The sequence below is a fragment of the Cavia porcellus genome, unplaced genomic scaffold, assembly GCF_034190915.1.
Source record: "Cavia porcellus strain 051 isolate PalLab524CR breed Dunkin Hartley unplaced genomic scaffold, mCavPor4.1 scaffold_24, whole genome shotgun sequence".
Classification (NCBI taxonomy): Eukaryota; Metazoa; Chordata; class Mammalia; order Rodentia; family Caviidae; genus Cavia; species Cavia porcellus.
Window position 1 is genome coordinate 57,609,575 of NW_026947507.1, and position 11,639 is coordinate 57,621,213.

General features: G+C 38.4%; 1 protein-coding gene across 1 annotated transcript; it reads left to right on the forward strand.

Annotated features, from left to right (window-relative positions):
* The first annotated feature begins 1,364 nt into the window (after positions 1-1,364).
* Positions 1,365-2,306, forward strand: LOC100717448 (olfactory receptor 2L3-like). Its single transcript, XM_063234553.1, has one exon. It carries the CDS (start codon positions 1,365-1,367, stop codon positions 2,304-2,306), a length of 942 nt encoding a protein of 313 aa, XP_063090623.1.
* Positions 2,307-11,639: the final 9,333 nt, after the last annotated feature.

Consider the following 11,639-nt stretch of genomic DNA (forward strand, 5'->3'; position numbering starts at 1 on the left):
TCTATTTATGCTGGCAACTTTCCTCAGGTGGAGCATGTATACTCAGCACCATGGTGATTTAATTCAACTGGCATTAAGCTGACCACCAATTTTTAATCTATAACAATTATAAAATATAGTTCATGTAGATATTACAAAAATAGACATAATAAAACTTTTACACTAAAGTTTTGAAAAAGAGCTGTTGCTTTTTAATTTAAATATGCTATGTAACATATTTAAATGTTCTATATTTGACATAAAGACCTAATGGGAAGATTAACAGCACATCAGTCAGTAGTATGTTTTCTATGTTTACTGATTATTTATTGAAAATAATTGAGATTGTCAGAGGAATAGTGTTTCAGTTATTCATCGTTTTCATATTATGGCTAAATGTAATGTTGCATATAGCTAACATTAGCAGTTTAGTTTTCTTATATCTTGTATGATCACCTAAACTTTTGGTTAAACAATAGCAATGACTATGTGAACAACTCCTGAAACTTCTGAATGTTAAACAGACATATTACACACAAAAATTGGGAAACAATATTCATAAAAAATATAAAGAAAAACACAGAAATGAAAATGATGTGATAGTAGCTATGCCGATGTTGGCAATGGTGTCCATGAAACTGAAAAATCACAGCTGTCAGTGAGGGATCCCCTCCCCAAGGTGCCCTGGAAACACTCTGATTCAGATCCAGTGAGTTCCAGGGGCTCCAGGGAATGCTGGCCTGATTTTAGGTTTCTGTGGCTTCTCTATGATATGTGATTATAGAAATCACCTTCACAAGCTCCAATGGACCTTGAAGACCATGTGAAGAGAGGAAGTGATCAGCGGATATTTAAAACTTGGTGAGAGGATTCTTGGGGTTTTGTTTTTTTGTCTTTTGAGATTTACTTTCCTTTAAAAGTCTTTGTCTCTAGAAAAGATAATATAAATAATCTATTGAAAATCTGAAGAAGTTATAAAGACAATCTTTAGGAAGAAAGCACATTGTGGGGATTATAAACCTTTTAGAAAACTGAGTCAATTAGTTAGATACTTCAATATGTTTATATATATTCATAAGGTCTCATCTTGACCATTGATCTTGTAAGTGAAGAAAATATCTGAATTTGAATATATCTGTGGAGAAATATGTTATTTCTCATGAGCAATGGACTCACATTATATATTTTGTTCAGATGAGTGTGCCAAGATCAGATAAATACCTGAGGGAGACAATGGAGATCGTTTCTCAAAATAGTTTCATGTTTGTTAAAGATCTGTAATAGTTGAATAAGGCAATAAGAATAAAATGATGAACTAAAGTATCTTCTTATGCTTTATGAAATACCATTGCAGACACATCTGTGAAAAGCTAAACAACTGCCAGATGGAAAATTACACTCAGACTCCAAGTGACTTCATCTTACTGGGCCTGTTCCCCTCATCAAGGGTTAACCTCGTCCTCTTCATTCTCATTGTCCCATTCTTCCTAATGGCCCTGGCTGGCAACCTGGCCATGGTCCTGCTAATCCTCCTGGATGCCCACCTCCACATTCCCATGCACATCCTGCTCAGTCAGCTCTCCCTCATGGACCTTATGTACATCTGCACCACTGCCCCCAAGATGACATCTGACTTTCTATCTGGAATCAAGTCCATCTCCTTCATTGGATGTGGGACCAAGGCTTTCTTCTTTGGGACTTTAGCTGGTTCAGAAGGACTCATCCTGATGTCCATGGCCTATGACAGTTATGTGGCTATATGCTTTCCTCTACACTACCCCATCGGCATGAAAAGAAGAGTGTGTGTGCTGATGATCCTGGGATCCTGGGTGATGAGTGCGGTCAGTGCCTGTGCTCACACAGTATACGCACTTCATATCTCTTACTGCAGGTCCAGGGCCATCAATTGTTTCTTCTGCAATGTCTCAGTCATGGTGACTCTGGCCTGTGAGGACACCAGCATCTATGAGTACACTGTGTTCTTCAGTACCGTTATTTTTCTCCTGTTTTTTTTTCTCCTGATTATTGTGTTCTCCTATGGGAAAGTTCTCCTTGCTGTCCACCACACAGGCTCTCAGGAAGGCAGGAAGAAGTCCTATTCCACCTGCAGCACCCATCTCATCGTGGTGACTTTCTACATTGTACCGTTTGCTTGCACTTATTTCCGCCCAAAGTCCCTCTGCTCTCCAGCAGAGGACAAGGTCCTGGCTGGGTTCTACATCATCCTCACCCCGATGCTGAACCCTGTGATTGACAGACTGAGGAACAAGGAGGTGCTTGGAGCCCTAGAAAGAGTGACTCGGAGAATCTGCTCTGCGAAAATGTAGGCAGATTCCTGTCTCAGCATATTCAGCAGTAGATCACTACATGAAAATATTTAATGTCCAGGATTTAAACCGAATTTAACCTGTAATATTTCAAAGTCATGATATGTGATGTAAACATTGTATATTCTGGTCTCTATTATTCATTTTACTTTTTTGCCATCAAATAATGGGCACGTATTTTTCACTAATGTGAATTTAGTGATTTCCTAACCTGGAAAACCAAAATGGAGAATACTGAAACATTTGCCTGTCATTCAGAATAAGGCTGAGATCAAGAATGTGGCTGAATATTCAAATTTTCACAGGTGGTGCTTTAGCTGACATTTTGCCACACTTTACTTCAAAACCCTGCACCACATTTGCACAGGTTTCCTGGCCTTGCTATTTCCCAAGGCAGTGGCCTCTTTAGTTCTTCTCTTCTGTCCTGCTGTCCTGAACATGTTCAGAATATTTCCTCACACGGTCCTTCTGATTCTGTGGAAGAGTCAGAGTTCCCAAAGGGCCAGATCTGGCAAATCAGGCAGATGAGGACAGGCTGTCAAGTTCTTATGAACCTGTTTGTCCGATCAGTGGGAACTGACAGCAGTGTGCGTTGTAAGTTTTGTCACTCATAATGATACTTACAAAAGAGGGTTTGTAGAAATGCTACAGAAAGAGGCAAAAATAATGAAATAAGCTGTGTTTTCAATGAGTAGAAATATTTTGAGGATGATTGATGCAAATATGATTTTTACTTCAACATTTTAAAAAGTCAAACATTCATTTTGTGGTTACTCATTGTATTAGTTTGTCAATTCCACAATTTGTTTACTCTTAAATTTACTAAATTAGCACAAAATCAAAACAAATATTTGTAATGGTATAACTGAAAACAAAAGTATTTGATTTATTTAACAGTAACATGTAAGGCACACTGCAGTTTCTTTACATCTTACTTAATTTTTTAGCAATTTGCTCCCAGTGTGCACTCTTAGGCATGTTGTAAAATTGTTCTTTATTACCCAAATATGCAGGGAAACTTATTGGTAGGGATAATATGGTGGGGTTGCCCTCAGGATGAAATGGGACACTTTTGTACTCACCATGAGACAGGTCTTGGATTTCATGATTAAAACCTCCTGGGGCGATATGTATCATGTTGGCCTACAGTTCAATAATGTCTGGAAAGTGCCAATTTATATTTTACCATTTTTATGGGAAAAAAGTAAAATAAAATTTTGTAACCTGATGATTGGAGAGTAACATCAGCTCATCCATTGCATATTAGTATCTTTGAAGTAGTTACTCGGTGCAAGATAGGAAAATAAGAACTCTCCAATTCACATGTGCCAAACTTCCTCTTCCATGAACTAAGAATGCGAATAGCATAACTAACTCACATCACATTTCACTTTTCATGGTAGTGATATGTTGTTTCTGTTCAAAAGTGAATTTTTTTGGTAAAGTAGTCACTGCTCGAGGACAGATGGAAAAAAGGAAGCAGAATATTTCTTGGAAAAAGTCTTGGCTTCCAAAATCACCACGATGGTGATGACCATGATTCCCCTGTGAAGACAATCCTGTCACAGAACTTTCTTTTAATAGCAGCAGCAACTCATGAAACTTATCCAAATATTCTAAAATTGTGCTTTAGAACTTAGTTTAACAACTACAAAGAGATAATACAGCTTATTGTGTATCAGACCACAACAGAAGGGTGATAGATATCAGTAATCACAGAGATCACAGGAGCTAGAGTAATATGTGGATATTAAACTTTTGAATCAGCCGTGTGATTGGAAGACATCAGAGGAAAAACTGAAAATATGTAGAGTAAAATGAAACTAGAAATACAGCTCCTTAAAAGCTATTGGAAACTTTGAGAAGAGTCAGGAGCATTTGTTGGTGTGAGCATACACTTTACAGCAGCAGAGCAGCATCAAATAGGTGACCGCATAGTACTTTTCAGAGAAATGAAACCGTGAGAAGTCAAACTTAAAACCAGTTGAAGAAGATAAAGAATAAATACTAGAGCTGAAATTAATATAATAAATGACTGATGATACAATAAAAAGAACAAAAAGATAAAATAGATTCATAAACCCTTAGTTAAAAACAAAAAAGTAAAAACCTTTATTATCCACAGTAAAATTGCAGTACTCTTTCTGGATTCCGCACTTATTGCCATGAAAACATTTTGAAATAAATTGAACCAAAAGCAAAATCTTCAAATGCCAGATATTTCAGAATTGTCTTCCAGTGTGCTTATGTTAAATTTTCACATTGTATTTTAATAGGAAATTATTAAAATAATAAATATCTACATTTATATTATTAATTTGCTGCATAACCACAAACCTGTCAAAGACATGGAGGCACATCTGATAATGTACTGGCTGAATAATAAATATGTAAAACATGTGATGCCTTGAGACTTTGAGGTATCATCCTGAGAGAATGAATTGAATAATGTGTTTTTTCCCCATTGAGTTGGCTGTTAACACACCTAGGTACATTTTTTAATGCCGGACAGGACTTCTTCCCCAGCCTTGGCCCAAGGCCTCTCTCTTGGTCTCTGTGGTCCAAGGCCCCTTGGACCTTCCCAAGCGAACATGTACCTGGACTTCAGACCACCTCCATGTCAAGATGGCCTGGATCCCTGAGTTTTCCAAGTGTTCACACAGATATCACTGCTGAGGAGCACAGGGAAAAGAGGTGAGCATGTGGGCTTCCTGGAAAGTATTCAGTAAGGATCAGCAGAAAATATGATTTTGTTTCTAAGATTCTCATGAGTTTATGGTGATTTGTCCAATCTAGTGAAAGGACATAAGGTGTGTATTTTAAAAATTCATTATAGGAAGTTCAGAGTCTTGAGAAAGCACTTAAAATAATTTTGTTAGAACTAATCAAAAACTTTGGTTGATAAAATATTTGAATAAGATATTTGCAAATTCAGAAGTTTCACCTAAAAAACTTAAATGAAAATTTTGACTAACATGCATTCAAGTGATAGTTGGACAGATAAAAGAATGATAGATGATTAATGATTTTTCTCTAAAACTAGATAAAATAAAAGTGACCTTAAATACCTGTAAGGTAGTTTTTAAAAATGGATTAGTTTTATTACTAAAACAACAATTACTGTAGCACTCTGCAAAGGTTGGGTGTGGTTTCCGACATGTAAAGTGAATGGAAATTGAGCTGATAATGCACAGTAACTGATATTACATATAAATTAATTTCCTGGGTTTACAGTAAGTCCAGGTATATATTAAATACCCTTTGCTTGCAATGATTGTTATGTTAAAGAAGAAAGGACAACATATTCTAAAATATGTATTAAAATGTTATATAATCTCAAATGTTATTGGAAAATCTGAGATGTTAGAACGTCTTTAAGGAGATGCGCTATTTAAGAGGACATTATGTTTGAAGAACAAACACTGTTTCCTTAGGAAGAGCAGTTGTATCACGTCTAGATCTAGAATTGAGATGTGCTCATTGCATGTACCCACTCCCTGAGATGAAAGTAAACCTCTTGTATAAATTGTAGGTAAATTTCTGCATTGGTGTGTTCATCAGTCAGGACTCCCTGGAAAAACATTTAATGCTGCAACAATGTAACAACAATTAATGCATGAACATTTTGTAAGCAAATCCCTACAATACCCATAATAACATCATCTTCATTATCTATTTTAAGAAAATAAAATTGTTTGATAATTCTTAGACTTTTTCAGAGGAAATCATTAGAAGCTTTAAAACAGCACGTCTGTGATATTGGTATAGGAATCACACAGAACCTCCAAATGGTGTAGGGTGAATATAGTATCTCCCAACCTGCCAAATATCTGGTATGGATAGTTTGTGTTCCCCAAAATCAAAGAATGAATTCTAAGAAACACTGGAGGTTAAGAGTAGGAAATATCCACTGAGGAGGAAAGGGTCAGCTCCTGAGAGAGAGGCAGGAGGGGTCCTAAGTGTGTTGTTGTGGACTGCACTTCTCAGTGAAGTTTTACAGAGCACAATTAGGTGAGTAAAATGTGGGTTGCAGTATGATCAACTTGTAATATTAGAAGTATAGCTGCTTGTTTAATACGGATCCAATGGGGAAGAAAGTCATGCGGCAAGTGTACATAGAAACAACAGAGATTGTTTAGGAAGTAATGAGTCTTGCTCACTCAGAGGTGACTGATGTCTATCTGGACTTTATACACCTGGAGTTGACACTTGTCTCAGGCCAGATATTCTACCTTTATTTGAGACCCCAAATCCCACAGATGCGCCTGAGCCACAGTTGTAATGAGTTATCATCTCTGCCCTCACTCTCATGGGCTGCACCTGTGTGAGTGCTGATAGTATTTCTACTGATCTTAGTTGTCTGTAATACCCTGAGCAATGACTACATACCCAGGATCACCTGCACTCTTTCCCAACAGTTACAATACCCCAAAGTCATCCAGATTTGTTCCTGTCACCAAAGACAACATCATCCCTCTGCCCATTACAGAAAACTGCTGTAGCCAAGATGTCACAGGAGCATCTTAAAGACTCTGAGTCCTCAGTGTGTTTGCCCAGCACCATGCTACCTGGGAGCCTCATAGCTGTCTACAGTAATACTCTAAGAAGTTCTGTTTACATGCTCTTATTAAACTCATTTCATTGCCAGGTGCTTTGCCCCAAACAAACTGGGAAACAAATACTGCAAGCAGGCCATCATAACCATGCATGTGGTTATGATGGATCACACCATGGGCACAAAAGATGCCCTGGCATCTCAGAGGCAGGATGGCATGGGAAGCTCTGAGGGACCCTGTCTACTGTTCTCCACAGTTTCAGCTCTGTTTCCTACAGAGCATCTCAGTGCCCATCAGGACCATGCTCTCCCCTTGGCCTCAGGCCAGGCCATGTTCTCAGCGACTGGCTCTTACCTGTCCAGGTCTCAGTGGACATTCCCCAGGGCCACAGCCCATCCTTAGTCTCAGTCCACAGCTGCTAAAGGACAGGAATCGTGGCGCTGCTCATTCTGCTTGGAGGTCTCTGCAATGCCAAGTGCAGGAAGGAGAGGTGACTATTTTTCAGGACAGTACTTTTTGATACACTGAGGCTCCTGCCCACTGTGCACCAAGCAGCTTTGCTTCTCCTGCTGCTGCTGTGAGCTTCCTGTCTTGAATACAGCTGCCCATGTAATGAATCCAAAGCCAAGTTAAATAACCCTATAAGTTGTGGGTGTTAGGTATTTTGTGTGAAACAGGAAATCGGGGCCAGCACAATAGGTAATTAAGGCAATGAAGTTTTCAGTGTGGGTATGTAATAAGAGGTACCAATCCTGATTTTATTTTCTCTTTACCATGTGATGGAAAAATTCTATAAAGTGCTTAAATGATGACTTAGTTTCAGAAACAGATTGGCTGATATATGGTGTCACCTTGGGAGGTTTACATGTTTAAGCAGTTCTGCAGGGAGCCAAGGTCCTCCCTTTGTAAACATCCTCACACTGTGCAAGAGGAGGGCGTGCAGCAGTGTAGTGCTACACCTGCGCTGGCAGGTGGTAGCCTGCACACAATATAAGGGTAAGAGGCTTGGTCCCCCAGCATCTTATGCTCTTGCTGCTTCTACTGTTTCCTTCAACTTGAACTGTTACCCCTGTGCCATGCCACCCTGCCTTGGAGCCAGTTGATTACAGGCTGAAACCTCCACAAACTGTGAGTTCAATAAAACTTTCTTTCCTTGATTTTGTGTGTCAGGTATTTTGTCTCAGCAATGAGAGAAAGGTATGCAGACAGAAGTTAACTCTGAGGATAAGCTGCTGTACTTTGCACACCTCTATGCAGCAGAATCCTGCCCTGTAAAGTACAGACAACAGGAATTGATTTTGGAGCAAATCTTGAGCATGTTCTCTACAAGGAATGGAAGATGCTGTCATTGGAAGCCATGAGGGCATGTTTTCCTGCACATGCTCTCCATGGGCTCCAATGACACTCAAAACATATTCAGCACTGACTGTACAAAGTCATAGTGAGTAGTGCAAAATGAATTTTTGCTTCAAGGATCACCTGGCATTTTTTTTGGCTTGTTTTCTTTGGGCTTTTTTTCATGAATAATGAGTGATTCTGTAAACATTTTTAGACTTAATACTGTCTCTTGCTTCCTGTTTTCTCTTTCCATGAGTCCATTTTATTGTACTGAAATACCTGGAAGTTATAACTATTACTTCAAAATGAATATATGAAATTGTTATTATGATAAAAAGAGTCGAGACTGTTTACATGAAGGGGTCACATAACTTTAAAAGTGCGAAAACTCGTTTTGCAAAGGATTCTTTGTAAGCATATGAAAGGTAGGCCTTCCAGTATTTTTTCAAATCCAGTTTGCCCTTTATGCTTTTAAATTTGGAAATTATTCATTTTTCATTTCTGTACTCAACACATCAACAGAGGATTAGTAAATATATCTATTTTACTGACACATAAAAGCTTTATTGAGTACTAAATAGACATGGTTTACAAACACAATTTGAATTTTACTATTGGTCAGTCCCAGTGAAACTCATACACATAATGGTAGTATGATGAGAGTTATGTTATTATGAGGCTATGATAATGTTAGTGATGAACTTGTAGCTACAGTTCAGGGTCATCTTACAGCAAGACATCCACTGAATGTTAGTTGTGTATTTTCCAGGAGGGAGTCTGTAATAATCCATGTTTCCTTCTCTGAAGACTCAGTGTGACCTCGCCAAACAAGGTTTACCTTTCTCAAATGTTGCTGGAAAGAATTAGATCGAGGTTCAAACCCAAGCTTTACCTGGTGAACTTACGCACTGTAGAAAAACAGGGGATGACACCGACCAGACAGACATTCAGAGAGAAAAATCTTATTTGAGCTTAAAGGAAATTTCAACAATTTTCTCAATAATTTTTCTCCTTTAGAAATTGTTTTCAATAAATTTGTACTTCTTTCACTTAATTATTGCTTTTTTATTAAGTTTATTTGTATACCTTAGATATACATAACAATCTCATTCCTCCTAGGGAAATTGTACCAGTACATGATGTATCTTAGCTCTTCTTTTATTCCCATCCACCTCCCCTCTTTTCAAGCCTTCTTCACCACCTTATTTACAAAACTTTGTTATCAACAGTTCCTTTTTTTCCATTGTTTCTTTTCCCTTCCTTCCTCCCCAGCCCACACCAGTTCCCTTCTGCAATAGAGCGTCTTCTTCCTATTTCACAAGGTCTGTTATGCGTATTGGCCTTTTGGTCATGTTGGTTTCTCACAACAGCAGAGAAACAATGCCATATTTACAGGGTGGAGTCATCTTTTGTGAGGATTCTTCTGTACACAAATTTGAAAAGTAACTCAAAGAGACATTTAAAAGATGTTTAATCACATATTTACATAAGTATAAATGTTTGTGTTTATGTAAATGTTCCTACTCATCATTCATAATAAAACACACAACCAATACACTCCGTGCCTCACGCTGTCCTTTCAGGAGGGACCGAGCCCTGAGCTGAGGTCAGCTACTTCTCAGCTGCCCTGACTCTGGCCTCAGGCTTCCTGTGCTCTCTGCCTCCCCAAGACAGTCAGCACTGATGGGGTCCACATTCCAAGGCTGAGGGGAAGATGAGAGAATCAGAGTAAGTGGAAAGGCTTAACAAGGGCTCCATATGGGTTATGAATAGTTATTTCTCTGAGCAAGAAATTAAAAGGACAGAAAGACAGATTGATATAGAGGTGATAGATTTTTAATGAAAAATGTTCTTTTGTGTTACTGGGTGTTGGACACCTGAGGCTGCTTCCCTGGCAGGAAGAGGGCTTGAATACTCTGCAAACCATGCACCATTGTGCTGTATTGGACCACTTGTCCACTGGGCCTTAGATAATCACAGAGCTGCTGATTGGTGGTCCTGAGATGCGGTGTGGGATATCAGCTCAGATGTGGCATTTGTTTTTCTGTTCTGTGCTCCATTTCCCAATCTGTAACCAAGGTAAGAGAATTCTCATGGACAGTGTATCTCTGACAGAGCTCTTCAAGCAACAAGTAATAGGAACTGCTGCTGGGAAAGGGCATTGGTATTTCTAATATTGCACTTTCTACTTGCTGAAAACTTAATTTCTTGTATAAATTCACTGGAAATGGATCCATCTACCCTTATTTTGGAAAGTCATAAAAGTAATTTGTTCTACTAAATTTTTCTTTGCCAGTTTTCACAAATCAAAGAATAAGAATTTAAATGTTTCAAACATGGCTCAGGATACTGTTTTACATACCTTCAACTGTATTGGAAATCCACGTATACAATAATTTAGTATATTAGAGGCCCTTGGTTCCTTCATTGTGGTAAACATGCCCAGGGAAAATTTAGTCTTTTCTTTGCTTTCCTGTGTGCAGTTCCCTAACACCGAGTACACTGATGCCATTCTGCTTTTACTATACTGGGCGTCTCCAGAACTAGTCCATCTCCCTGAACAAAAGCTATGTACACAACCACTCTCCTCCCGCTGTGGACCCAGCCCTCGATATTCACCTCTCCACTCTCTGTCACTATGATTTTGATCATGGTGAGTAATGCACAGAAGGGGATTCATACAGTATTTGGCTTCTTGTGGTTGGCTTGTTTCACTTTGTACAAGGTCATCAGAATTTATCCATGTTGTAGCTTGTGTCAGTATTCGTTTCCACCTAAAAACTGAATGTGCTAAGGTGAATCTGCATACCTCATCTTGTTTATGGATTCAACTAAATTGTTTCTCCCTGGTGGACAATGTGAATTACACTTTCAAAATGACTATGAAAACAACACAGTGCATATTCAAATCTCTCTACCATGTTCTAATTTTGACCATTTGTTTTGAACAATTACTGTATTATTTTCCATCCTGTCAGTATAAACTCCATTTCTCATGAAAATGCAGATTTTCAATTTCTCAATACTTTAATCAAAATATAGATTGTTAGGGCTGGGGATTTGGCTCAGTGGCCTAAGTGCCTGCCTGGCAAACACAAGATCATGAGTTCAATCCCTGGTACAAAACAAAATGCAACATGCACATTGTTTTATTTGGTCTTTTGATGAAAGCTTTCCTGCTGAATGTGCTGAATGTGTGGTGTTTTACTGTGATTTTGTTTTACGGTTCCCTAATAATTAGTGGTCCTGAGCTTCTTTCAGTGTGCCGTTTTTCAACTTGAATGACTTCTTTGAAGAAATTCAGGCACTATAAAGTTTCTCATGCATAATTTGTGAATAAAACACAAGCTGATTACACTTCAGAATTTGTCAGATTTCATAATGATCTGTACATGCTTACTGTTGTGACCATCTTTAGGAAAAATCATACAAAGTCAAA

Coding starts and splice junctions, on each gene's coding strand:
- LOC100717448 (XM_063234553.1), top strand. CDS start 1,365: ATGGAAAATTACACTCAGACTCCAAGTGACTTCATCTTACTGGGCCTG.